The 27,892-nt window shown below is 59.2% G+C and overlaps 2 protein-coding genes across 5 annotated transcripts in view; one reads left to right on the top strand and one right to left on the bottom strand.

Annotated features, from left to right (window-relative positions):
- The window catches only part of KCNH2 (potassium voltage-gated channel subfamily H member 2), a 22,570-nt gene extending 13,574 nt beyond the window's left edge, over positions 1-8,996 (top strand). Inside the window, exons 6-15 of the mRNA XM_059729278.1 lie at positions 1,663-2,088; positions 2,292-2,679; positions 3,900-4,099; positions 4,938-5,190; positions 5,279-5,472; positions 5,717-5,816; positions 6,042-6,296; positions 6,499-6,688; positions 6,806-6,977; positions 7,182-8,996. Of these exons, the coding sequence (XP_059585261.1) occupies positions 1,663-2,088; positions 2,292-2,679; positions 3,900-4,099; positions 4,938-5,190; positions 5,279-5,472; positions 5,717-5,816; positions 6,042-6,296; positions 6,499-6,688; positions 6,806-6,977; positions 7,182-7,376 (2,373 nt within the window). The 3' untranslated portion in view covers positions 7,377-8,996. The remainder of the gene's footprint in view (positions 1-1,662; positions 2,089-2,291; positions 2,680-3,899; positions 4,100-4,937; positions 5,191-5,278; positions 5,473-5,716; positions 5,817-6,041; positions 6,297-6,498; positions 6,689-6,805; positions 6,978-7,181) is intronic.
- Positions 7,983-27,892, bottom strand: AOC1 (amine oxidase copper containing 1). 4 transcript variants are annotated; one of them, XM_059729279.1, is made up of 6 exons: positions 27,738-27,892; positions 26,756-27,178; positions 10,821-12,369; positions 10,341-10,629; positions 10,013-10,145; positions 7,983-9,702 (listed from the first exon to the last, which is right to left on the bottom strand). In XM_059729279.1, exons 3-6 carry the CDS (start codon positions 12,352-12,354, stop codon positions 9,427-9,429), a joined length of 2,232 nt encoding a protein of 743 aa, XP_059585262.1. In that variant the 5' UTR covers positions 12,355-12,369; positions 26,756-27,178; positions 27,738-27,892; the 3' UTR covers positions 7,983-9,426. The 4 variants fall into 4 exon arrangements, with proteins under 4 accessions (XP_059585262.1, XP_059585263.1, XP_059585264.1 ...); XM_059729280.1 differs by lacking the exon at positions 27,738-27,892 and having other exon boundaries at positions 26,756-27,709; XM_059729281.1 differs by lacking the exons at positions 26,756-27,178; positions 27,738-27,892 and adding an exon at positions 24,617-24,700.

Below are 27,892 nucleotides of genomic sequence, written 5' to 3'. Positions count from 1 at the left end.
ATGCTGGCATCGCTCCTGCAGCTTCTCCAGGAGGTCTCGGCTGCCCCCGGTGCCACCCCCCAGGCCCGAGCGGGACCCATGTCCGGCCTGTCCCTGTGCGGCACCTGCCTGTGCCTGGACAACGAGGCGGCCTGCGGAGCCGGGCGCCGCCAGGACGACCAGGTACCGCCGGGGGCTGCCGGGGGGGGTGGACGTTCCCCCATCACCCCCCCACCCCAGGCATTGGGAGCAGAGGCTCTGGCACTGTGGGTCCGGCTGGTAGAGCTGGCGGGGCTGGGGCAGATGTCTTGGGGGCTGCGTCGCTGGGGGTACCATGGCACCAGTTTCAGCCCTGGGGTCAGGGTGAAGAGAGCTGGGCTGTGCAGTACGTGATGTGGGGGCTCATGCCCTCTGCATGGGGCAGGGGGCTGCGGGCCAGGAGTGAGGGGTGGGGGGGTGCTGAAGTGCAGGGGGCTGCAGGTCGGGAGTGAGGGGCTGGGAGCTGGACTTAGAGCAGTTCCAGGGAGCAGCCGGACGGAGCGGTGCCTGTGCCCATGGCCGAGCAGGTTGGGGATGTCTGGACAGGGACTCCCCTCTCGTGGGGTCGCCGTGTCCGTCTGCCTGCACTCGCACTCTCGTCGAGGGCCATGGGGCAGCCGAGTGGGGGCAGGGCATGGCTGACCCGTGCTCCCCCCAGGTGGACCCAGGCTTGGCCCCAGAAGCCCTCAGGGAACCCCCGTCCCCCAGCCCCCGGTTCCTTCTTTCCAGCCCCTGCCGGCGCCTGGGCGCTCCCGGGCAGCGGGAACATCTAATCCCCCAGACAGATGGGAGCAGCTGCCGAGTGTGGGCAGCGTGGGCACCGTGGCCCCGTGCTGCCAGCAGCTCGCACCCGTCCTGACCTGGCAGAGCCAAACCCAGCCCATGGTGCCGGGGAGCTGCTGAGCTGGGGGTGGGGGCAAGTCCGTGGGCAAGAGCACGGCAGGATGGGCACGGGTCTGGGGGTTTCACCCGTGTGCTGAGTCTGCCTTGGCGTGTACCGTGGCATCTACCCATGTGTGCATGTGATGCCTCGTGTGTGTATGGGCAGTCTTGTGAGGGGTTTGGCACAGGCATGGGTGCACTGTGTGCTCCCTGGGATGGGGGGTGGGGTCCAGGGGCTGGGGGCACAGCCCGGTCTGAGCTTTGTGTGCCCCCCCCAACACCAAGGCAGCTGTTGGGAGCCACTGGCCCTGGGGGCTGCTCAGCCTGGCCTGAAAGGGTCACATGTGTCAACGCGGGTGCCACGCGTGCATGTGTGTGTCCAGGGGCTGCAAGTGCATTTTGCCCCCAGCTCTGCCCCGCAGCTCACGCCTTTGTGGGGAACACACGTGTGCAAGCGTGTGCATGTGGAGAGAGCGGGTGGGCATGCCTGCTTGCATTGGGCGTGTGCAGGGCAGTCCATAGGGCAACCTGAGGGCCATGGGGTTGGTGGTTGCTGGTGGTGGAGGGGGCAGCAGGGGGTGCTGTGCTGCAATGAGGGCAGGGGGCATCCAGCAGGGGGCGCCGTGCTGGGTTCAGGGGGCACCAAGGGGTGCTGGGTGCAGCAGGGAGGCTGTGCTGGGGTTAGGGGGCCGTGCTGGGGGCTGGGGAAGCTACTGGCGGCGATGCCCATCCCGGTGACATGGGCTTGTGCCGGTGTTGCAGGTGCTGTCGCTGGGCGCGGACGTGCTGCCCGAGTACAAGCTGCAGGCGCCGCGCATCCACAAGTGGACCATCCTGCACTACAGCCCCTTCAAGGCGGTGTGGGACTGGCTTATCCTGCTGCTGGTCATCTACACGGCCATCTTCACGCCCTACTCGGCCGCCTTCCTGTTGAACGAGGCAGGCAAGGTACCGCCAGAAACCTGCGGCAGCTACTGCAGCCCGCTCAGCGTGGTGGACCTCATCGTGGACATCATGTTCATCATCGACATCCTCATCAACTTCCGCACCACCTACGTCAACTCCAACGAGGAGGTGGTCAGCCACCCCGCCAAGATCGCCACGCACTACTTCAAGGGCTGGTTCCTCATCGACATGGTGGCCGCCATCCCCTTCGACCTGCTCATCTTCGGCTCCGGCTCTGAGGAGGTAACGCCGGGGTCCGCGTTGCCCCTACGTCATGAACCTGGGGGGCGAGCAGGGCGTCCCCTTGGCCCAGACGCGGGGAGGAGTGGTCGTGCTGGCTGCAGGGAGCAGAGCAGGCATGGATTCCTGGCCCGGGGAGGAGGGAGCGGGGTCTCTGTGGGGGTACCGGGATGGGCACCGCAGCACTGACAGTCCCGTGCCCGCAGACGACGACGCTGATCGGGCTGCTGAAGACGGCGCGGTTGCTGCGGCTGGTGCGGGTGGCCCGCAAGCTGGATCGGTACTCGGAGTATGGGGCAGCTGTGCTGTTCCTGCTCATGTGCACCTTCGCGCTCATCGCGCACTGGCTGGCCTGCATCTGGTACGCCATCGGCAACGTGGAACAGCAGCGCATCGGCTGGCTGCGCTCACTGGGCGACCAGATCGGCAAGCCCTTCAATGAGAGCCACCAGCTGCACGGCCCCTCCATCAAGGACAAGTACGTCACCGCCCTCTACTTCACCTTCAGCAGCCTCACCAGCGTTGGCTTCGGCAATGTCTCCCCCAACACCAACTCAGAGAAGATCTTCTCCATCTGCGTCATGCTCATCGGCTGTGAGTTGGGGCCGGGGCCGGTGCTGGGGTTGGGGCCAGGGCCAGGGCCAGCCTGCCTCTGCCCTGCTCCACCTGGGGGGCTCCCGTGTGTGCCGGGGGCGGTACGTCTCCATGCAAGGAAGAGACGCGTGCAAAGTGCGGGTGCATGTGCACACATGTGCATGAGGGTGTGCATGTGTGTATGTTCCTGCAGGTTTACAAAGGGGGTGAGTGTGTGTGTGCATGCATGCAAAAATTGTGTGTTGTGTGCGTATGTGTATGTGTGTGTGCAGAGAGGCTGTGCATATGGGTGTGTGAGAACATATGTGTGTGCGTGTGCATGCACAAAGAGCACGTATGTACACAAAGGGGTTGTGATATGGGTGGGTGTGCATGTAATGGGTGTGCATATGTGTGTGCAAGGGTGTTGGTGTGTGCAAATGTGTGCTTGTAAAGGACCTGTGCATGTGTCTGTATGTGCAAGTGTATGTGCAATATGGGTTTGCACATGTATACATGTGTGCAAAGTTGGAATGCATGTGTGTGTATGCAAATGGGTGCATGTGGGTACGTATGTACAAAAGGCGTGAGAATGTGTGTGTAAAAGAGGCATGCATGTGAGTGTGTGCACAAAGGGTGGGTGTATGTGTGAACTGGATGCACGTGTGCATGTGCAGGCCCTGGTGTGTTCTCTCCTGTTACTGGGGTGGCTTGAAGCCTCCCCCAGAGGCGCTGGTGCTGCTGCAGCATAAGCTGGGGCTGGGCTGTGCCAGTGCTCCTGCTGGCACCAACCCCGCAGGGTCCTGGCTGGAGGGTCTTACTCCTGCACTCAGCTCAGCCCCATGCTGAAGGGGGGGCAGGAAGGTATTTCACCCCTGCTCAGACTAGTCTGCACTGGGGGGGTTTGCCCCTCTGCAGCAGGGGCAGGGCCTGGAGCACCTGTTAACACCACTTACAGCAGCAGGATGCGGCCGGCCCTCATCCCTGTTACCGGGCGCAGGTCGAGGGCTCCTTCCGGGTGCTCCAGGCTAGGCAGGGGCTGGTTCCCAAAGTATTCGAGGGCATGTTGGACAGATGCTTGGCTGGGCTGGTCCCACCCTTGGCAGGCTCCCGGGCCCTGAGACTGACTGGACGTGTGCCCATGCAGGTGTGGGCAGACGGGGCGGGCGCTTGGGGTGGCTGGAGGCCCGTGCCGCGGGGAGGGTGGCTCTGTGCCAGCCGTGACACACCATGTCCTGCAGCCCTGATGTATGCCAGCATCTTCGGGAACGTGTCAGCCATCATCCAGCGTCTGTACTCGGGCACCGCGCGCTACCACACCCAGATGCTGCGTGTGCGCGAGTTCATCCGTTTCCATCAGATCCCCAATCCGCTGCGCCAGCGCCTCGAGGAATACTTCCAGCACGCCTGGTCCTACACCAACGGCATCGACATGAACGCCGTGAGCGAGCCTGCCTGCCCCCGGCCCCGCACGCACGTGGCATGCCTGTCCCGTGACCCCACACGTGTGTGGCATGCTTGCTACCCCCCCATGCATGCAGCACTCCTAGTGACCCCCTTCCACACACACAAACCCTGCCCCAGACATGTGTGGCACACTTGTCCCATGATGCTGCATATGCCTGGCATACCTGTCAGCCTCCTGCAAATGGTAGTACCAACAACCCCCACCTCCAAATACGTGTGGGCATGCATGCACACTCACATGCATGGACACACCTGCCCCATGACCCCTGCACATGCCTGGCACATCCATTCTCCTTGCTGCACACACAGCACCCCTTGCAACTCACTTCCACACATGTGGCCCCTGCCCCTGCACGTGGCACACATGGTACACCTGTCCCCGTCCTCCCCAACACATGCACACAGCACTCCCTAGGACCCTCTTCCATACATGGGGCTATTGTGGCCTCCCTGCCCACGCAGCGCCAGCCCCTGTGCACGTATGCCCCCTCCCCCCCACACACGCAGCTTCCCCAGTATCCCCCTGTGCTAGCCAGGAAGATCCTTGCAGGGAGACCCCTACCCCCATGCTCTGGGCACACACCAGGGAGCCTTTCTCCACCCCCGTGGAGAGGCCTGCAGCACCGTGACACAGGCTTGGGTCTGGGGGGCAGGTGAAGGTGGTGCCTGCCTGCTCCCTACCTCCTGGGAGATGGGTCTGCGCGCGCGTGGGGCTGCACATGGCTGTGAACTCTCACGCCTGCACGCGTGATTATCCCGGTGCGCGTGCATGGGCAAGGGGTGCTACTGGCGCTGATGCCTGTCCTCCGCAGGTGCTGAAGGGCTTCCCTGAGTGCCTGCAGGCCGACATCTGCCTGCACCTGAACCGCAGCCTGCTGCAGAACTGCAAGCCCTTCAAGGGTGCCACCAAGGGCTGCCTGCGGGCCCTGGCCATGAAGTTCAAGACCACGCATGCACCGCCCGGTGACACACTGGTGCATGCTGGTGACGTCCTCACTGCCCTCTACTTCATCTCCCGTGGCTCCATCGAGATCCTGCGTGGTGATGTCGTCGTGGCCATCCTCGGTGAGCCCCATGGGGACCACCCCTGTCCCTGGGGGTGCGGACGTGGGTGCCGTGGCTGTGGCTGACGGCCCCACCTTACCCTTCCCAGGGAAGAACGACATCTTCGGGGAGCCGCTGAACCTGTATGCACGGCCAGGGAAGTCGAGCGCGGACGTGCGAGCGCTGACCTACTGTGACCTGCACAAGATCCACCGCGACGACCTGCTGGAGGTGCTGGACATGTACCCCGAGTTCTCCGACTACTTCTGGTCCAGCCTGGAGATCACCTTTAACCTGCGGGATGTAAGTGCCTGCCCCGGGGGGACGGGCATGGCTGGGGGGAAGCATGGCCCTGAGGGAGACTCAGTCGGCCGGGGGGGTCTGCAGGGTGCGGAGCTCAGGTCCTTGCCACGTGGCCTGGCCACAGTCCCCTTTCACCTTCCCCCAGAGCCCCTGGCTGGGCAGGCCTAAGCCCCCCACGGCTCTGGGTGCTGTCCAGGTCCCTTGCCCTGGCCCCTGCAGCTCATGCCTTCTTCCCCCGGTGCAGACGAACATGATCCCTGGCTCCCCTGGCAGCAATGATCTGGACAGCGGCTTCAACCGGCTCCGCAAGCGCAAGCTGTCCTTCCGCCGGCGCACTGAGAAGGGTGAGCGGGCACAGGACCTGGGGGATGTGGGGCTGGGGCCCTGGGGGAGTGGGTCCTGAGGGGATGTGGGGCAGGGGCAGATGTGGGGCACAGCATGTTCAGCGTGCAGGGCTGGGGCACAGGCCGGGGGGCACAGCTGGGCCTGTGGGGTCTGGGGGTGGCCACGGGTGGCTCCAGCTCTTGCCCTGGCATCAGGCTGTGCTCACCCGCTGCCCCCTCCTGCAGACACGGAGGCCAGGGATGAAGCACGCCGCGTGTTGCACCCGGGCCGGGGCTGCCAGGCACCAGGGGCACCGCGGGGCTCGGCCGAGTGGGAGCCGGGGCCCAGCAGCTCAGCCTCCAGCGCCATCTCCAGCGACGAGGATGAGCCCCCCACACCTGGCATCTGCCCCAACATTGCCCCACCTGCCCTGGGACCCCTCGATCCTGACCCTGACCTTGACCCTGATAAGGGCAGCGACGTCTGCAACCCCCTCTCAGGTGTGTGGGGCTGGGGTGGGGGGGGTCACAGGCCACACCGAGCCCACGGGAGCCTGTTGGGGTTGAGGGGCTCGTGGGGGTGGGGGGTGACTCAGGCCCCTGGATCCCTGCCCCTGCTAGACCAGGGGCCCCTGGCAGCTCCGCGGGCATCCGCAGAGCCGGTGCTGGTGCCTGCAGGCGCTGACCCCGGCCCCTTGCTCAGGAGCCTTCTCGGGCGTCTCCAACATCTTCAGCTTCTGGGGCGAGAGCCGGGGGCGGCAGTACCAGGAGCTGCCGCGCTGCACGGTGCCCGCCCACGCCACCCTCGGCCTCCTGCCGCCACCCACCACCGCCCGCCGCCAGCGCTCGGAGCTGGAGAGCCGGCTCGACCTGCTGCAGCGCCAGCTCAACAGGTACTGCCAAGGGCCGCGGCGCGGGGCACGCACCCAGCTCCTCCGGGGCCGGGGGGCTCCAAACAGGGTCCGCGGTGCAGCCTGTTCCCCGCTCACCCCGGTGCCGTGTGCCTGCAGGCTGGAGACACGCATGACTGCAGACGTGGCCGCCATCATGCAGCTGCTGCAGCGCCAGGCCGCCCTGGTGCCACCTGCGTACAGCGCCCTGTCCTCGCCCCCGCAGCCGCCGGGCCCCGAGCCCCCACTGCAGCCCGTCCTGCCCATCACCCCCATCCAGACGCTCTCTCAGGTGAGGCCCTGCTGCACCCCACCTCAACCAGCCCCACGCTGCAACCACAGCTCCGGTTTCCGTGCCCAGGAACGTGGGGCTCTGGTGTCCCGGTGCCATGCTGGTGCCCCTTGGCCCAGGTCCAGGGCTCTCAAGGCCCTGTGTCTTGGGGTCCCAGGCTCGAGGCTGAGGGTCCCTGTGGCTGACCACCGGCTTCCTTCGCAGGTTCCCGAGTACCCAGCACCCTTCGACCTGGCCCAGCCGCTGCGGCGCGTGCCGGGCGAGCTGCCCCCGCCGGACGTGGTGCTGCTGGTGGAGCCGGTGGCTCCGGCGCCCCGACGCCTCTCCCTGCCTGGACAGCTGCCCGTGGCACCGGGCTCACAGACCCTGCACAGACACTGCTCCGACCCGGGCAGTTAATTGGCAGGGCTGGGACGGGGCCTGGCCCCGGAGCCACCGCATGCCGGTGCTGGACAGGCCATGCCTAGGACTCCAGGCCGCGGTCCCCCAGGCGCCAGGGGGTCCGGCTGCACCCTGCGCCTGCCTGTTAGCTGGTCTAGCAGCACGTGGGGTCGGCACCAGCCGCAGCTGCAGGACTGTTAGACACGAACCGCTTGGTACGGCGCCGAATCTGTAGTGGTACTGTTGGGGCAAGGACCCCGCCCTGCCCCCCCCAGACATATCGCCAGGCCGCGGCCTTGTCCCCTGCCCCATCCCGCCCCCCGGCACCTGGCCACAGCTGGGCAGGGGCCACTTCTGCTGCAGGTCCCCAAGGGCCCGGCTGCCCTGGTGGGCCAGAGCGAGTGTGTGCGTGCGTGCGGGTGTGTGCGTGTGCATGTGTAGGGTGCACATATGCAAAGCCCCATGTCTTCCTCCCTGCATTCACATGGGTCTGCCTGCACGTGTGTGCCCAGTGCCCTGGTGCATGCATGTGTGTGTGTGTGTGTGTGTGTGTGTGTGTGTGCACGTGTACCCTGGTGCTTGTGTCTGTGTGTGTGCGTGTGTATGGGTATATATATGCATAAATGTGTGTGTGTGTGTGTGTGTGCATGTGCCTTGGCACTTCCATATGTGTGTGCATGTAAGTGTGTGTATGTGCGTGCGCCCTGGCGCTTCCATGTGAGTGTATGTATATGTGTTTGTGTATGCGTGCATAAGCAGGTGCATATGCCCTGGCGTTTGCATGTGTAGGCGTGTGTGTGTGCGCACGTGCATGTGCATGTGCCCTGGCGCTCGCACGTGCGGGAACCTGTATGTCTGTGTCCAAACCTGATTGGGTCCAGGTCCCTTTGGCGTGTCTGCTTGTACATGTGTTCACATGCACATGCCTCCTCTCTCTGTGCAGGTGTGTGCATGTGCCTGTACTCAGTTATCCTGGCACACACGTGTGTGTGTGTGTGTGTGTGTGTGCACCTGCACACCTATGTCTGTTGCCTGTGGGGGTATGTGTGCGTGTGTGTGTGTCTGCCTGCTGCTCCCTATGGGAGGGGCTGAGCTGTACTGTGTGTGCACACGCGTGTGCTCTGTCACGCTTGGACCACCCCCCCCACAGCAGAAGGGGGCAGCTCCTGGCCTGGCCTGGCTGCTCACCCGATGCTGGGTTGGGCCAGGCCCCCCTGGCCTGACCCTGTCCTTGGAGAAGGGAAACCCGGTCCCCCCCACGCTGGGGCTGCGGGTCCTGGACGTGACCGTGACCATGGCCCTGGCCTCGTGGGCTCCAGCAATGGGAGCAGCTTGGCCATGTGGGAGCAGTGCATGCTGGGAGCTGCCATCCAGCCCACCCCTCCACCCCAACCCGGGGTAGGGGTAGGTCTCCAGGCTGGGGCTGGGGGTGAAGCTCCTGCCCCCTGTCCCTGCCGCTCTGCCCCGGGGCGGCGCCGTCTGCCCGCCCGCCTGGCCTGGGGGCCGTGCAGGCCCGTGTAGCATGTGCTGTGTTGTGCCGTCATCCTGTAGCCGGGCGGGTGCCGCCCGGGCCCGTGTGCCCGCCCTGCATGTCGTCCTCGCCGTAGCCCCCCACCCCAATAAACCGATTTAGCCCGTCTGTGCCTCTGCCTCTGTGCTGCGGGCTGGGGGGGTCACGGCTTGCTGGGACAGGGCTGTGAGCTGGGTCCTGCACCCGGCAGGGGCAGGGGGGCACAAAGGACTCGGGCGCGCGGCTGGGGCTAAAGCGAACTTTACTAGGGATGCCTGTGACCTCCCACACCCCCTGCCCCAGCCCGGCCTCCTCCCCAACCCCTATCCGTGCCCCCGGCTGGGGGTTTGGTCCCCTTCTATAGGTCCAGGGCCCTAAGGACTAAGGCTCCTGTTGCAGGCAACCGAGCTGAGCAGAGACCCTGCGGCAGGGAGCTCCGCAGGGAAACGTGCCCGGGACGTGCTGCTGAGAGCAGAGGGGCACCAGCCCGGCCCAGCTCCTCTACCCAGCCAGGGTGGAGGGCAGGGCCCGATCCCCACAGCCGTGGCGCGGCGTGGCTCACTCCTCCCGGTAGGTGCCGTTGTAGTGGAAGGGCTCCGGCGCCACGCAGGGCCCGGGGCTGGCGGGCGTCCAGCGCTGCACCTGCAGGCGGGTGGCGTCGGGGTCGAGCGGGCGCACAATGATGGGGCTGCGCGACGCCATCGACGGGTCCTCGTCGAAGAAGTTGAAGGGGCGCAGGAAGAAGCCCACGGCGTTGCCCGGCGTGGCTGTGTTGGGCACGTCCTCGGAGTGCGGGATGTGCAGGAACCCCACCGTCACCCAGGCCACCAGGTCCTGCCGGGCACCGGTGTCATCACGGTCCCGCACGCACCCACCAATGCCCCCAGCCCTGTGCCAGCCCCCCCACTTCACCTGCCCAAGCCCCACCCACTTCACCTGCCCATGCGGACCACCCAAGCTCCACCCCCTCTTCCAGGCCACGCCCTTCTGCTCAAGCCCCACCCTCTCTCCCCCATGCCACAGCCGTTGTGCCCCCTGCCAGAGCCCAGCCCCTCACTCTAAGCTCCCCCCTCAGGTCCTCCTGTCCAAGCCCCGCCCCTGGGGCCCAGGCCCCGCCCGCTATCCCCAAGCCACAGCCCCGCACCTGGTTCTCGATGCTCTCGTCATCGCGGATGAAGGTCTCGAAGTTGACGAGCGGGTCCCAGGGGTCGTGCTGGGTGTAGATGCTGCTGCTCCGCCCCTCGTTCTCGTGGTGTCGTGTCACCGCCAGGTGGTACCTGCCCCGGGGGCAGGAAATGGGGGGGCAGTTATTCCAGGGGCAGAACCCCACTCCTACAACCCTCCGTGGGGTATCGGGGAACCCGGCCCAGCTGCCCTGCAGGGCCAGGGAGCAGCCTCACCCACACCCCAGCCCCCCCGCAATGCCCCCCTGGAGGGCAGCGCCCCCTGCTGGCAGCACCCACTCGGCTCACCTGCCCCAAGCGATGCCCTTCTCCTCCTTCCAGCCACGGGGCAGCACAGGGCCGGCGTGGGAGCTGGGCTGGATGCGGTAGCTGCGCTGGTGGCCCCAACGGTTGCGCCTGCCGGAGCTGGTGAAGAGCAGGTAGCGGGGCAGGGGCTGGCGCAGCGGGAAGGCAGCCTGGCGCTCCGTGCGGCGCGGGCGGCGCTGCAGGCGTGGCTGCACCAGCCGCTCGCCCGGGCTCCAGGGAAGGGAGATGTTCTCCAGCTGCAGCTCCAGCGTCTCAAAGTTGTTGGCGGTGCCTGCAGGGAGAGCCTGTGAGCGGTGGGATGTGGGGGTACCTGGGGCGGGGCTTGTGCACAACAGGACATGGGGCCACGACTCCTGGGGCCCCCCTGGGCTGGGAACAGCTGCATCCCTGCAGGTAGCAGGCGGGAAAGATGCAGGAGCCTGTCCTGAGCTGGAAGGGGTAGGGTATGGGTGGGGGCATCACCTGCGACATCCAGGTCCACCTTGTAGTGCACGAGGTGGGTGTGCATGTTGCCCAGGACGTGGCGCTGGACACGGCTGCCATAGCTCAGCCCCTCAGGGGTGTAGAAGGTGGCGTGGATGTAGCCGGTGGCGTGGACCTTGGCCTCGAGGACGCCGTTGGGGTACAGCAGCACGTCCCAGATGTAGTCGTAGTTGTAGACGGTGGCGGTGGTGCGCAGCACCAGGGCAGTGCCCTCCAGCCCCCCGTAGAAGCGGAAGCTGCCCTGGAAGTCGCTGTTGAAGTGGCGCCGCAGGGGCACGCCCGTGGGCAGCTCGAAGATGCACAGCGCCCGCCGGAACCGCACCGGCCCCGCCGCGTCGTACAGGTGCACCGCGTCTATGAAGGTGGCGGACTCGGGGCAGTCCACGCCGGGCGCCAGCTCGTGCGCCAGGGTACCCATGGCCCAGCCGGCGTCCAGGAACTTGGTCTGCATGGCCGAGGGAGTGCTGCCGCCGTAGAAAGCCAGCGCCTCCTGCACGCTCAGCTCGTAGGCCACGCGCGCCCCGTCGAAGCGCAGGTCGAACAGCTGCAGCCCGGAGGACGAGCGGAGCCGGAAGGCCAGCGCCCAGCCCCCGTACTCCACCTGGTTGCCCTGCACGCGGTAGCGCCGGCCCTGGGGCTCGCACACCTTGGCCCCGTGCACGTCGGTGGGCGTGTCGGTGCCGAAGCGCCCGCGTGGCACGTAGCTGGAGTACAGCTCGTGTGCATCCGGCTCGGGCAGGTGCTCGGCCTGCAGGCTGCCGGCCGCGTAGCTCTGCGCCAGCGCCTCCACGCTGGGGAAGTACCGGCCCTGGAACCACACCTGCTGCACGGCCCAGCGCCGCGGGTCCAGGCTGCGGTGGTCGAGCAGCAGCTCCACGCCCACGGGGTGCAGGAAGTAGCCCTCCACCAGGCGCTGCAGCATGACCCAGGACCGGCGCTCGCCGGGCGCCAGACCACGCGGCGCCACGTCCGTGTAGACGAGGCAGCGCGTGCTGCAGTTGTGGTACCAGTAGCCCGTGGTGTCGCGCAGCAGGCGGGACAGCGGCGCCGTGGCTTCCTCCAGCTTCTGGTGCAGCAGCTCGTACTCCAGGCCCGTGACGGGCCGGGCCGCGAAGGGCACTGGGCGCCTGCCCTTGAAGTGCCGCGGTCGGTAGTAGCTGGGCCGGGGCAGGGGCCCCACCACGTACTCGGTGACGTTCGGCTGGGCCTGGCCGGCAAAGTAGACGACGGCGCGGGCCTGGCGCTGAGGCGGGGGCCCGTCCTGGTCCAGGAAGCGCAGCGCCAGGCGTTTCTTGGGCGCCAGCATCTCCACCAGGAAGAGGCGGTTGGCGGCCAGGGGCCCCGTGCGCTCGGGCACCAGCCCCAGCTCCGGCCGGCTCAGCAGGAAGTCCCGCACGGCGCGCAGCTCCGCGGGGCTCAGGTCGGCGAAGACGGCGGCGCCAGGCGGGCTCTGCCCCGGGGCGGCCATGGCGCTCAGCGCCAGCGCTGCTCCCATCAGCACCTGCAGCCACATCCTGCCTCCAGACACCTGCAGAGGGGACGACGGGGCAGTCAGGGAGGGGCAGGGCAGCTGGCGGCCCCCAACTTCCACCGCATAAGGCTCCTAGCCTCGGGGGTCCCTGGTGTCGCCCCATTTCCAGCAGTCCCAGCCACAGCCCAAGCTACCCCCTCCAGGGCTCCAGGCACCGGTCTGGGCAGGGGCCGGGTGTAGCAGGGACTTGGTCATGTCTCTTGACAGCAAAATAGCGTCTGCTTAATAGAGTGCTTGCTGAGGCATCCTGTGACAGCTAAACCGGCTTTCTGAGGGCTAAACCTGGTTTTCTGCTGCTTATCTATGTGCTGAGGAATGCTTATAGCTAGAAGAAAGAGAGTAAAACAAAGCCGTTGTGGTTCAGCATTTCCTGTATTTTGTTAATGCATTTTGCCATAGCTGTATGCACAACTTTCCCCCAATTATCCCCATCCTTTTATACCAGTAAGATTTCTAAAGCAAATTAGTGCTATGATTTTGCCAAGACAATGTCATTTTGCCAACCCGGTATTATATCACTGTTGTCGTTGGCCGTTCCCCCGCGAGAGCCCCGACACTGCCCGTGTATAACACCATGCCCTGGACAGTCACAGGTTAAAGCCCCAACCCTCCTAAAGGCTTCATTGTTCACTGCCCGAGTATTATTCAGACCAGCAGTATTCAATGGTATGTCTGAGCTGCCTTCCCAAGCTGTTCAGCAGGAGCCCGTGCAACTGAGGAGTTACTCGAGTGAGAATAGCCAACCGTCTTCCGTTCCACAAAGACAGTTAGGTCCCGCAAGCGAAGAGAGACTCCGGGTTATCTTTAAAATAAACTTAACTCAGCTATAAATGTATGAAACTTAGACAAATCCCCCCAAATTGCTGAAGAAGTAACCAGCCTCGGACAAGCAGTAGGGCTGCTCAGCAGGGGAGGCATGCTTGAGGGGAAAACCTCAGAGCGTACTGACGAATTAATAACAAATATAAAATTAGAAACAGCCCGTCTTGCCCAGGCCATGATGGACACTGCTTTTAAAGCCAACACACATCAAACTTGAAGCGCTGCCTGTGCGCAAGTTCAGTTATCATGAAACATGCATTTCCCCAAGTAATAAACAGCGTTAAAAACAAAAAATAGCCCCTGGCTTAGAGCATCGTGAAAGGCCCGCAACATTTAAAAAGAAATACCCCTATCAAAGCACCTAGATTACCACTTTAAAAGTTGTAATAAAGAGAAGTATTTATTCCTAGTGAATGAAGTAAAAAATAGAAGTTAGATCACTGCTTATTTGCTTAGCACAAGGCTAAGAAAAAGATGCCTTTAAAACTAGAATCTGCATCGCCCCATATGGGAGATAGTCACCCCGACAGCCCTCGGTGTGTAACACAATCCCCCGAGTTCAAATCAGTAACATCTTAATTCAATTAAAAACCCTATATAAAAATAACCTGTTAGTCCGCTCAATATGACCTGCGTACATGAACTACCTAATGTAGCATATGTCACAATAAAGCAGCGTGTTTGTTGAGAAAAACCAGGTCGCTTACTGCATGAAAACGGTACCATCTGGACCTCGTGTAGCTTGTGTTGCATAAGAGCTAAGAGTAGAGCTGTTGCTCTGCTGCAACGAAATAACCGTCCTATTGCCCTAAAATAGCCAGAAATCTCTTCTAAAACCATAATCCTCAACTTTACGATACCCATGTAATGGGTAACAAATGTAGACATGCCACGATTAGAAAACTAAAATGAAGTAAAAGATAAGCTGTGAAGCCTTGAAGCATGAGCTCAGCAAGGCACTCAATTAGCCCTGCTTGCTCGGGAGGGTGAAAAAAATCATCAGTTTAGCTGTCAATGAGACCGAGCCACGTAAATAGTACGATGCAATTCGTGCTGTTCAAATGTCACCGTATATCACATCAACCACATGGCTGACCACCTTAAGTGTTATAGCACTCTACATTGCCTTAGTAGCAATAGCTAAATAGTGTTTTAACAGTTGTCGCAAATCTGCCCAGGCTATGCAAGCTGAACTCAAAGATCCCTCCCCATTTCCTAACGAAGTTTATGTAGCTTTAGCATCTCAGCTATAAATGTCCCAGGATGCTTCAACAAGCAAAGGTAGAATGTAGCAGGGACTTGGTCATGTCTCTTGACAGCAAAATAATGTCTGCTTAAAAGAGTGCTTGCTGAGGCATCCCGTGACAGCTAAACCGGCTTTACGTGTTTGTTTGATCAATAAATCTTTCTTACCTTTTCACCCCAGCCACTCTCTCAGTCCTGAACAAACCCACTGCAGGCAGCTGGGATAGCCAGGCACTCTTCCCCCTTCCTCATGCCCTCACATGAGAGCTGGTCCCAGGGCCGGGGTGGGCAGGGCAGCCACATGGTCTCAGCTTGAGGAAACCAGGACAGTCCCTGAGCCTGCAGGTAGGGGCTGAAGAAGTCATGCAGCACCTCCAGCAGCTTGGAAGGAGGGGGTTCATGCCCCCAGTGACCACCCCACCGTGACCTGCCCTTGCCGCTCGCCCACCCAGGGGCCGTGGTACCAGGGCTGCCTGCTCCGCTCCAGGGGGGCCACAGTTGTGTCTGCTGCCAGCTCAGTTTTCAAGGGACCTGGTGCCAACTGCTAGCCCCCGGCCTGTGCGCTGTGTGTAAGGCATCAAGCCAGGAGCTGAATTTGGAGTAGGATTACTGGGCAAATCGGCTGACACCAACGAGTTTCATAGTTTCATCGTTGGTAGGGTTGGAAGGGTCCTGAGCAGATCATCAAGTCCGACCCCCTGCCGTGGGCAGGAAAGAAAGCTGGGGTCAAATGACCCCGGCAGGGTGTCTATCTAGCCTCCTTTTGAAGACCCCCAGGGTAGGAGCCAGCACCACTTCTCCTGGAAGTTGGTTCCAGATCCTAGCTGCCCTGACTGTGAAGTAGCGCCGCCTGATGTCTAGTCTGAACCTACCCTCTGTCAACTTATGGCCGTTATTCCTTGTTACTCCTGGTAGTGCTCGGGGGAACAGGGACTCTCCCAATGCCTCCAGAAGTTCCCTGACTGGATCCTCGCTGACCCTAGGTCTGGGTGCGCCTCCCCTGGGGCCATTGGGGATCCCGGTGGGGGGGATGACCCGGTCCCTGCTTAGAAAAATGGAGGCACAGAAATTGTTGAAGAGGTTAGCCTTGCCGTCTGGTGAGACCACCAGATTTCCAAGCGTGTCCTGCAGAGGCCCCACGTTACCCGGTACCCTCTTTTTACTCCCTATGCATTTAAAAAAGGACTTCTAGTTGTCCTCGATCTGGGCCGCTAGTCCCAGTCCCATCTCCACCTCGGCCTTCCTGACCTACAGCCCCCCTGCAGCCCTGAGCACCCGCGGTGTAGTCCTCCCTGGTGACGGAGTGCATCGGTGAAGCCGACCAACGCTCTCTGACACCAGATAGGGTTCGGGCGGCCGCACACCAGCATTTGCTCGGGAACTGGAAAGACCATTGACTCCCAGTCCAGCTGCAGAAAAACCGGCTCCCACTCATCCCCCACTGTCCCGGCCCATGAGCTGTCTATCAGAGCAGCAGCACTGCCATCCCCTGGCCAGACCCAGTCCGTGGTGCCCAGTGCCGTGTCACACGGGGGCAGAGAGCGGAGGCTGAAGGGACAGTGACCGGCTCCAAGCAGGGTTTTTCCTCTCTCCCTTGCAGCCTCCAGCATTGAGGGTCCAGGCAGGTCTGATGCCAAGGCCATGCCCCTCGTTCCCTGCTCAATAGCAACCGATGCCCCTTTCCTCCAAGCACGTGTCCAGTCCCAAAGAGCCACAAACCAGGTCGCCCTGGCAGACCCATCACATCCACCTGTGGTCCCCTCACAGGAGAGCCATCAGCTTTATTGGAGCTGTCCTGAAACGGCTCATCACTCAAAGATGGTTTCTACAAGACACCACCAACGTCCTCAACAGACCCCAGAACATCAGCAGCCTCCCCGAGGCCATCGTTGCCACCACGCGTGTGCCCAGCCTGTGCTGCAACACCCCACACCACGTGGGCACAGCTGCCTGCCTGAGATACTGTTAAGCAGACCGTGAACGGCAATAGCAGGTTGCACAACTCCTCCACATCACCCTCACCCCAGATGACCTGCCTGCCAAGTCATCACCTCCTCCAGACCACGGCACGGCTCTGGGTACAAGGGTGGGTCTGTGAGAGGCAACCTCTTTAGGAGGCGCCAGGAGGGATTTCCCATTAACAGACCCATCCCGGCTGCACCAAACCTGCTTCCCGGGGTTGTGTCATTGCCTGGACGCGCTCCCTGATTTCCAATGCAGGTTTAACCAATCGACCGGTCTCTGGAGCACTCCTATGCTAACGGCAGCTTTCTAGATAGCACAGGCCATAGCCAGGAGGGGCCCCTGGAAACCACTACTGTGACAGCTGAAAATTATGTCTGTGTGATAAAGGTGCTTGCTGAAGGCTCTATGAAGATTAGACCAAGTGTTTTTCTGTATTTGTTTAGATATTAAGCTATATGTTGTTGCTAAAAGCCTAATTAAAGCTTAAGATGTAGTGAGACCTTGTATAAAGTAAAGCTTAATAAATTTAGCAAAGCCTTGAAGTAGTAAGGCCCTGTGGCATAGTTAAAATTACCTTATCATAGGAATGCAAGGCTTGTACTGCTATTGGTCAGTGTAAGGACAGTTGAAATAAAAGGAATCTGTGTGGTTGTACGTTATCAGAACCATTCAGAAGCTATAAATGAGCTGGAATATCTAGAAACCATTCAGAAGGAAGATACAGCTGTGTGAAAAGGATTAGTTAGCTGTTGCCTGGATCAGTGGGCCCGTGGACCTCGAGGAGCCCAAGGACTGCATTCCAGGGCTCTTCCCGGTCCCTCTCGGACAGCGCTGATCGGGGACACCCGACTTTGCTGAACTTTGTGGAAAGAGAAGCTTGCTGTGTATCAGGCATCAGAGGGGACTGCCGATAAGTTGCCAGCGCAAATTGTTCTTGTCTGTCATTGTTTGTTTTGTTACTACGCATAGTTGTGTTTTTGTTAAGTCAACAAACCTTTCTTACCTTTCTACCCCTGACCATACTCTCAATCCTGAACCCTCCGCAGGCAGCTGGGACATAAATTGGCGTCACGAACAGGATTGAGAGGCTCCGGTCCAGAGAGAAAGGCCGGAATGAAAGGAGTTGTGTGGGCCCCGTTAGTGGCTTTGCTTAAGGAGGTGATGGGGATGGAGAATCCCGGGTGGGATAAGGATAGGTTGAGACCTACCTGGAGTGACCTGGGAACTGTTCAGTCATTGGGCTGGGTTTGCTGCTGCTGCCCAGGGTAAGCCCGAGAAGGGGTGCCTGTCGTGGCTGCTGGCCACATGCCTGCGGCTAGGGGCTGAAGAAGTCGCCCAGCTCCGGGAAGAGGTCACCCGGCTGAGTAACGAGTCAGAAGATGTGAGATTCCAACAGCGTGGCGTGCAAGGCCGTGCGAGCTACTTGGAAACATTAGAACAGAGGGAAGGAAAAATTATGATCGCGCGCGTGGCTGCTCCCCTCCAGAAGAGAGCGCAGTTAGCACAGGCTGCGAAGCCATCCTCCCACAAGTGTCTGTATGGAGATAAACCAGAAGCTGAGGTCTGGGAAGATCAAAGGGATAAGACTGATGGAGAGGAGGAGCCTAATGATGAGCCTGGTGCTGAAACACGTATGTTCCTGCCCAGAGGGAGGAACCTAGCCAGGCCTTCCCCGCCCTGAGGGAGAAACTCAGCCAAGTTTTTCCCATGGTGATAACTCATTCAAGGCTGCAGGGAGAGAATCCCCAAACAGAGCTACATTCCTTTACCCTTGTGGAAATTAAAAATATTCAAAAGCAGCAGAAGTCCAAGCCAGGAGAGCTAGTAATAGACTGGCTAGTTCAAATGTATACTAAAGAGGCCTCTGTTATATCTGTGAGTAGGGACAAATCAGTCCAAATCATTCTGCGCCCTGAACTCCAGTTAAATCAGTTTGCAGGAGGCAATGAAAATGTCACTTTGTTTCCCGCTGTGCTCCAAGCCACTGCAGCCAGGTATGGTAATATGGAAGAAAAACTCAACCCTGCCCCTTGGGCATGGACCAATTTGGAGGAGGCTGTCCGCTGCTTGTATCAATTAGCATTAACTGAAATTATTCGTGCAGCGGTTTGGACTCGCACGCCAGATGCAGAAGTCGTGACAGCACTGTTGTAGAGGAGGTTTTGCCAACGAGCACCAGCACCTCGGCCTTGCTGGCCTTGGAGCCAGTGGCGGTGGATCACTCAGTAAGAGATGCAATCTGGCAATTAGTGCAGCTTCTACCCATTTTGCAGAAGTCAGGGCTGGCTATGCCAACAAAAACTGCCAAGGCCATGGCAGTGGCTTTAGAAAAAGACAAACCCCCTGATCCCCCCGAGTTGCTGGAAAAGCTGGAGAAGGCCAGCCCAAGACCCGGCGAGCAAAATTGTGGAAAGACTTGTTAGCTGCCGGTTTTAATAAAGTATAAATTGATGGAGTGCCCACCAATGTTTTGCGAGGGCTGTGGGCTAAACACTGCAACGAAAAACAAGCCCAAAAGCCATCTTCTTTGCTATTCGCATCCAGGAGAGCCACTGCCCGGTATTTGCTTTCGCGTGGATAGGGCAGCAGTATACCTACACTGTGTTGCCCTGGGGGTGGATACACAGCCCCACCCTGGCTCATGGGGTTTTAGCTACAATAGTTCATGAAGTTCAAGAAAAGTACCCCGACATACGCATGTGGCAGTATATAGACGACGTCATGGTAGGCAGTCAAGACAGAGAGGCTGCCACCAAGGCCTTTGAATCATTACCAATTGAGGAGCTGCAAAATATAGTGGAGACCCCGACTCCCACTAACGTGAAAGAACTGCAAGCCCAATTGGGAGCACTCAATTTTTGGCGTATGCATGTTCCTGAGTTTAGCATATTTGCTCATCCCTTGTATAACCTATGTAAGAAGAGAACTAAATGGGAATGGGGTCCCGAGCATAAATATGCCTTACGAGCCCTTAAAGAAGCAGTAACTGTTCATGCCTCTCTAGCAGCACGATGTCCCGAAGGAGAGCTTTGGCTCCATATCGGTGTCTCGGAAGGAGGACCACACTGGAGCCTGTGGCAGAAGGAGTCCTCGGAAGCAGAAGGAAAACCCCTTGGATTCTGGAGCCGAGGCTGGAGAGGGGCAGAAGCAAGGTATACTCTCTTAGAGCAGATGTTGTGTGCAGCAACAGCAGCCCTGGAAGCCACAGAAGCACGGAGAGGGGAATTACCCACAGTTATCACTACTCTGATACCTATCCTCAGAATGGCTCTGTCAGACCGCCAGCTACCACCTGGGCGGAGAGCCCAAGACACCACAGTCCAAAGGTAGATTTATTACATTTTGAGCCAGGTCCAACGAGCAACCCCAAAGGGACGCCCTGCATTAGTTGAAACAGTCACTGAAAGTACAATTAATGTTTATCCTGATCAAACAAGCTGCAGTGAACCTTCACCCATCAAAGAAGCACCTCCTTTCTCGCCTGAAATGGAGACCTCAGCCGATGTTGAAGTCTGGTTCGCAGATAGGTCTGCTTGAGGCCGTGCCTGGAGAGCAGCTGCCTTGAGGATTCGAGATGGCGAGCAAGTAGTGTCACAAGGCCTCAGAAAAAGCGCGCAGTATGCCGAGCTCCAAGCAGTGCTAAGCGTGGCTGTGTGGGAATTAGCAGAAGGTCCAAGTCCTAGAAGGACCATCTATATTTACAGCGACTCCTGGGTGGTAGTAGAAGGATGTACTAAATGGCTACCCCTATGGACCAAAGAGAACTTTAAAAGACGAGGACAAGACATTTGGAGCCATGAAGAGTGGAAAGCCTTATGGATGGGAGTTAGCCCAAGATAAGCTTCCTCTACACATCCAATATCATAGAATCATAGACTCATAGAAGTCGGGTCGGAAGGGACCTTGTAGATCTTCAAGTCTGACCCCCTGCCTGGGCAGGAGAGAAACTGGGCTCAAGGGACCCCAGCCATGTAGGCATCAAGCCGCTTCTTATAGACCCCCAGGGTAGGAGCCAGCACCACTTCCCTTGGAAGTCGGTTCCAGATCCTAGCCGCCCTGACTGTGAAGTAGTTCCTACGGATGTCTAATCTAACCCTACTCTCCAACAACTGGTGGCCGTTATTCCTTGTTATCCCGGGGGCGCTAGGGGAAACAAGGTCTCCCCCAAACCCTTCTGGTCCCCCCTAGTGAGTTTATAGACGGTCACCAGGTCCCCCCCAGCCTTCTCTTGTGAAGGCTGAACAGGTTCAGGTCCCGTAGCCTCTCATTGTAGGGCCTGCCCTGCTGTCCCCGGATCATGCGGGTGGCCTCCTCTGGACCCTCTCCGTGCTGTCCACATCCCTCCTGAAGTGCGGCGCCCAGAACTGGACACAGTACTCCAGCTGTGGCCTGACCAGTGTCGCGTAGAGGGGGGAGGATCACCTCCTTGGCCCTACTTGAGATGCATCTGTGGATGCACGATAAGGTCCGGTTAGCCGGGCCGACCGTGACCTCGCATTGTCGGCCCATGTTCATCTTGGAGTCAATGATGACTCCAAGATCCCTTTCTGTCTCCATGCTCTCAAGAAGGGAGTTTCCCATCTTATAAGTGTGCTGCCGGTTACTACTGCCCACGTGCAGCACCCTGCACTTGTCAGCATTGAAACGCATCCTGTTTTTGTTAGCCCACCCCTGCAACCTATCCAGGTCTTGCTGCAGTCTTTCCCTCCCTAGTAGCATGCCCACCAATATGTGAGTGCAGCACATGGAAATAAGGCAGGAGAAGGCCCGGAGGCAAAGTGGAATAGGTGAGTTGATCAGCTAAGAAGAGAGGAGAGTGCTGAAACCTTGTATGTTGAAGAAAGAAATAAAGTGGCTAGTCCATCATTACCCAGTTCCTCCTCCCACTGTACACCTGGGGAACAAGCCGCAGAATAGCTACATTGACAACATGGATGCCCCGGGCGTGATGGAACTGCCCACCTGGCCGCATCTTGGGGCAGTCATGTAACTAAGAAAGAAGACCAAGAAATAGTCAACGCATGCATCACTTGCCGTGAGATCAAAATGTGACTAAAACCCTGCCCGACTGTCCCATTGTCATTACATGAAGGAAAAGTAGCGTGGCAATGTGATTTCATAGGCCCCCTCCCTCGGATTTCCTGGAAGTGACAGTATGTGTTTGTAGCTGTAGAAGTTGTCACAGAAATGATGTTTGCCCACACCTCAGCGAGAGCTACCGCCCAGGACACTTGTGCAGCACTGGAAACTTTGCTAGCTGTGTATCCACCACCTATAGAACTGCAGAGCGATAATGGCCCTCACATCTGCTATCGTCTTGTGTATGACTAGACCGCGAAACATAGCATGTTATGGACGTTTCACATCCCATACCATCCGTAATCTAACGGATTGGTAGAGAGAGCCAATGGCATCCTCAAATACAATTTGCGGTTGGCCTCTGGCCCGGCTCTTAAAGACTGGGACTTGCACCTGGTTCGAGCTATCAATTGGGCCAATAACCGACCCCATCTGGGAGATAGCCCTATGCAACAGGCCTTTGGATTGGGTGGTCCCCGCGAGCCAGCAGTAGAGCAACCTAAGGGTGGTGACCCGGGAAAGCTCCAGGCAGGAGATTGGGTAGTAGTGAAGCATCCTCAGGGAGATAAATGGGAGGGGACACTATTAGCAAAAAGTATGCATAATACATGGTGGGTATTTAAGTCAGATTCACCTAACAGGAGCCAAGCTCCTTGTTATCTTGTTCCTACAGATTGGTTCTGTCCACAAGGGCAAAGTGCAGCCATAACCATTCCTAATTGAGTCTGCCACTGAAGACGAGTCCTGCTCTGTCACCCGTCTGAATCGACTGGCACCATGAAGTAGTAGACTGTTATAACTGCACTCTTTTTATTAATGCCTTGTTGTGTTTCCTGGGTAGGGCGTGTCTACTGTCCTTCTTATTACCCAGATATTAATTAACTTGCTCCTGAAGACCTCAAAGAGTGGCCTGACCCTGAAGAGCATCCCCCAGAAACGCGTTCAGATGGCCTTCACGTGCTCCAGCTGCAGTATCCATACTGGAAGAAACCCGCCACCCCGGAGCAAGTGACGTCCTGGTCTCTGAGTAGAAGAAACAGGATAGTTGACTGGCAAGGTGGTAACTGTCAGTGCACCTGTGGCACCAGTTATTATCTTGGGTACATTCCCTACCTGAAGGCTGGAATGGCTAACTGTGGGAGGGGAGGGGATTGTTGTAGCTCTGCTTGTTTGGGAGTTTGTTGTTACATACTTCCTGTGGGGAACCCCGTTAAGCTCAACGACCCTGTTTGTGTCCCCAGTAGTGCATTCTGCATCTGTTCAGCCTCTCAAGTCACTGCATTTATGGGAGAATCCGCCCCCTCCCATCCCTATGGCTCACAGCACTCTCCAGCGATGGTGTGAGGCCCACCAGGTGGGATAGCGCATTACAGGTTGGAACAAAGTTATTACATGGTTTGTGAATCATACCTCTACAGAGGCGTAGTGGAACGGTACCCACTTCAATACAACCAGAAGGAGGCTGTATCCACAAGTCTCCACCACTTATCCTCATCCTATTATACCAGTGGGGTCCCTAAAGCAAATCAGTGCTATGATTCTGCCAGGACAGTGCCGTTTTACCAACCCAGTACAGCATCGTCCCCATGAGCGACAGTGGGAACTCTTTCACTCTCTGGGCAGTGAAGCATGGTTACAAGGTCCCAAAGAGGGAAGAATAAATGTGATCTGTAAGAAAATGGAGTGTTCACTATTATCTCTGGCTGTTCCCCCATGGGAGGCCCCGACACTGCCCATGTATAACTCCACACCTTGGTGGAGGTCATAGGTTAAGGACCCTCCCCATTCCCTAATGTAGTGCATACAGTTTTGGCATCTCAATTGTAGCTATCATAGTGCTTCAGCAAGCAAGGGGTGGAGTGTGACAGCTGAAAACTATGTCTGTGTGATAAAGGTGCTTGCTGAAGGCTCTATGAAGATTAGACCAAGTGTTTTTTCTGTATTTGTTTAGATATTAAGCTATATGTTGTCGCTAAGAGCCTACTTAAAGTTTAAGATGTAGTGAGGCCTTGTATAAAGTAAGGCCAAGTAAATTCAGCAAAGTCTTGAAGTAGTAAGGCCCTGTGGCGCATTTAAAATTAACCTTATCAAAGGAATGCAAGGCTTGTACTGCTATTGGTCAGTCTAAGGACAGTTGAAGAAAAAGGAATCCAAGTGTTGTACGCTATCAGTACCGTTCAGAAGCTATAAATTAGCTGGAATATCTGGAAACCATTCAGAAGGTGATACAGCTCTGTGAAAAGGATTAGTTAGCTGTTGCCTGGATCAGTGGGCCTGTGGACCTCAAGGAGCCCAAGGACGGCATTCCAGGGTCCTTCCCGGTCCCTCCCAGACAGTGCTGATCGGGGACACCTGACTTCGCTGAACTTTGTGGAAAGAGAAGCTTGCTGTGTATCAGGCATCAGAGGGGACTGCCGATAAGTTGCCAACACGAATTGTTCTTGTTTACCACCCCACCCAGGTCAGAAGAGACCCAAAAGCTACCAGCCTACATGCAACAAAGATCGGGCCTGGAGGGAAATACTCCCAGCCCCTCACTCCTGGCTTCCCATCAGCCCCTGGCCTTGCCTTGCCTACCTCTTCACCCCAGAGCGGGGCTGGGAGGATCCAGGCTGGAGCAGGCAAACTTGGCTCTGCGGCTTTCCCCAGGCCAGGAGGGGGGCTCGTGTCGCAAGCTTGGAGGGGAACGGGGGTTCTCAGCTGCTCCAGGCACCTCCAAAAGCCCCCAGGGCCCCAGCGGGGCAGCATGCTGCCCTGGGCCGTGGGGGAGCAGTCCTTCTGTGCCCCTTGCTCAGGTGGAAAGGTGGAGCAAACGCCCACGTTCAACACCCAAGGAGCCACCTTGTCACCTTGGGCTCCTCCAGCCCCGGGACAGGCGCTGGGTGCGGGGGCACAGGCTGAACCGGCCGTCTCCAGGAGGGGCCCGGGCCGCCCCGGCTCCGCGCAGGGCACTCGGAGGAGCAGCTCCGGGCCGAGTCGCCGTCCCCGCCCGGGGGCGCGGGGGGCTGCGCAGCCCCGAGCTCTCCCTCCCTCCCTCCCTCCCGGGCAGCGCCCGGCTCGTGCCGCCCGTCGGGGCTGGGCTGCACCTGCCTCGGGCCCCATCCCGGCCGCCCCGCAGCCCCCGGCCCCGCACCTGGCTCCGGCGGCCCCGCTCCGGGTGTGCGGCTCCCGCCCCCGCACCTGCTCCCGGCGCCGCTCCGCCCGCAGCCGCCCCCGCCCGGCATTGGCTGCTCCCGGGGGAGGGCAGGGCAGGGCAGGGCAGGGCGGCCTCGGGAGGCGGCACCTCTGCCCGGGGACCCCCCGCCCTGCCCCGGGGCCAAGCCGGTCCCCGCCGCCGGCTCCTGGGCATCCCCGTCGGGCAGCCGGGCCGGAGGCGGGGGAGATGCGTGCCGAGCACCCCTGGATGCGGGCACACGAGCCTGAGCTGCGGCTGCCTTCATCAGAGGCTGTGAAGGGACGACCTGGGCACCGACCGGCTCTGCAGAAAAGGACCTGGGGTGGGGGACAAGGGGCAAGAAGTTGAACTGGAGCCAGCAGTGTGCCCTCGGTGCCAAGAAGGCGACCGGTATCCTGGGCTGCATCGGCAGGAGCGGTGCCAGCAGATGGAGGGCAGTGATTCCTCCCCTCTATTCAGCACTGGGGAGGCCACATCTGGAGTCCTGTGTCCAGCTGTGGCCTCCCACGACAGAAAGGAAGTGGATAAGTTGGAGAGAGTCCAGTGGAGGGCAATGAAAATGGTTGTGGGCTGGGGGACAGGACTGGTGAGGGGAGACTGAGGAAACGGGCTGATTGAGTCTGCAGAAGAGCAGACCGAGGGGGATTTGATAGCAGCCTTCACCTCCCTGCAGGGGGGCTGCAAAGAGGATGGAGCTGTGCTGTTCTCAGTGGGGGCAGATGAGCAATGGGCTCAAGCTGCAGCAAGGGAAGTTGAGGTTGGATATAGGGAAAAACTCTCTTGTGAGGAGGGCAGTGAAGCACTGGAGCAGGTTACCCAGGGAGGTTGTAGAGTCTCCTTCCTTGGAGGTATTTAAGATCTGGGTAGACAAAGCCTTGGCTGGGATGATGTAGTTGGGGTTGGTCCTGCTTGGAGCAGGGGTTGGACTAGATGGGATCCCCCCCCCCCCCCCCAGGTCCTTTCCAACCCTCCTTGTCAGATTCTGTGATTCTGATTCTAGCTCCTGAACGTATATCGACAACATTTCATAGAGGTGGCACATCGGCAGTCCTGGGTCCCCTGCTTTGAGTGTGACAGGTCAGGGTGTCAGGTCTGTGTTGTGCCAGGTTGACAGTGGTCATGCAGAGTTTAGATGAGGGGTTTGTCTGGGATGGTTTGGACAGGCCTGATCCTGCCTCAGGACTAGACAGGACCTCTGCCAGTGAAATGTGCCCTGATCTCCAGTCTAAGTCTGCTTTGCTTCCACTTCGAGCCACTGGGCTGAGTCCTCCCTGCAGCAAGAGAGACCAGGGGCTGTCCCTCTTCTGCAGGGATTTGCAGACCGCTCTCACCTCCCCTCTGAAGCACTTTTACGGCGAACTGACCCAGCCCAGCTCCTCTAGCCTTTCCCGGTGCAATTTGCCTTCCAAGCCCTTGATCATCTATGTTGCCGCCTCTGGACCCTCTCTGAGGTCTCCACATCCTTTTTACAAAGCGGAGCCCAGAACTGCACCCAGTATCCAGATGTGGCCTGGGCAGTGCCATAGAGCCTGTGGGGCGGGGGGCAGGCTAGGGCAGGGGGGCCAGACTACGGGGTCCCCCATACACAAGCAAACATCAAAGCAGATGCACTTCATGAACCTATTAAAGCCATGGAGGGAATAAGAGCCTCTGGATAACACCTCACCTGGATGAGTTGGATTTGGGACCCCTAGGAGATTGGGTGAACGATAAACCACCCGTCGAAGTGGGTGCCCCATTAACGGAGGCACAGGAGAGGCAGGTGAGAAAAGCGGTGGAAAAGCTCAGTGATTTATTCCCTAATCCCAGGGGTGGTGCACAAAAATCGAGGTACGGCCCAAAATCAGCAGGGTCTCAAGCCCTAAAAAGGGTCTGCCTAACAGCAAACCAATGAAGCATTTGCTGGGAAGAGGGGAAGCCCAATACATAGGGCTGTGGGTAGGCCAAGGACAAATATGTCCCAAAGAGGATAGTCAAGGCTTTAAGGACATACCCCTGGCCTTCACCAAAGCAGCAAGTGTGGGCCCTTCTAGGAGTGACCAATTCTCATCGAAAATCTGTGCCCTGATTTTCAGAGACGACTGCACCCAGACTTACCCAGCGCGAGGGCACCACTGAAGGTGCCGGGGACCAGGGATCCGAGCAGGGCTTCAGGAAGACTTGGGAAGTCTCATGTCATCGCCCGGGATTGTATCCCCTGGATGTGCAGCAACTGTCTTTACTACAGACAAGTGGAGTGGTCCGAGCTCAGCGGAGGGACGGTATTGAACACCCTGTTGCTCACGCCAGTAGAAAGCTGGAAAGAGCCCCCATAACTATCAAAAGGGACTGCCTAGCCATCAAGGGCCAAAAATTCGCATTGGTTACCGATGTGCCCCATTGAGATGGCTGCATTCGACACAGACGGATAACAGCTGATTGACGAGGTGGGCATTAAGTTGGCAACTGTATGATTTTTCTGCAGAGCATCGCCTGGGAAAGGACGACACCAACGCTGACGCCTTCTCCCGAAGATACAAGCTGGAAGATGAAAGAACAGGAGCCAGCCCATGTGAAGAAGGAGGAAGGCAGAAGGATAGCACCGTTGCACCGGGAGACAGGAGAAGAGACCAGACTCCCAGTGGCCCTTCAGGACAAGGATGTTTGGGATCTGGTGCAGGAAAGGGAGAGGGAAAGAAATAAAGGGGACAGCGGGGTGAACCGAGGCTTCGAGACAAAAGGGAACAGGCTGTTAGGAAACAGGACCAGACTCGTGGTAAGGCCCAGGGCAAGCACACCTGGCAGCAGGGAGCTGCCCATCCAGCCTTAATGAGAAAGACGATGCCTGGGGGCAGGAGGGAATTGAGCGCAGGTGCTGGTCTGAGCCCCGTAGGGTGGGTCCACAGGGAGAAGCCCAGGGGTGAGCTGCCCAGACCGCCTTCACTTGCCCCAAGGAACTGGCCAGTGCCCGGCTGGTGGGGACAGGCCGAGGCGCTAGCCGGATCTGCACTTTGTTTCTAACCCGTGGTTTGGGTCTGGGACTGTCAGGGGTTGGCAGAGTCCCAGCGGTGCCGGAGGGCACAGGTGGGGGGGGTCTGACCTGGGGGGTTTCGGTTCCAAAAGCAGGCTCCTTGCCCAGGAGAGAGCAGCGCCAGGGCCCGGGGGCAAAGCGGGCTCTTTGCAGAGAGGCACCAGCCTTGCTTGTTGTGGGGGGGCTGAGCCGATCATCCCCTCCCACCCAGCCTGGTCAATGGG

Source organism: Alligator mississippiensis, chromosome 5 (genome assembly GCF_030867095.1).
Source record: "Alligator mississippiensis isolate rAllMis1 chromosome 5, rAllMis1, whole genome shotgun sequence".
NCBI classification, from domain to species: domain Eukaryota; kingdom Metazoa; phylum Chordata; order Crocodylia; family Alligatoridae; genus Alligator; species Alligator mississippiensis.
This window is presented reverse-complemented; position numbering and strand designations above follow the sequence as displayed.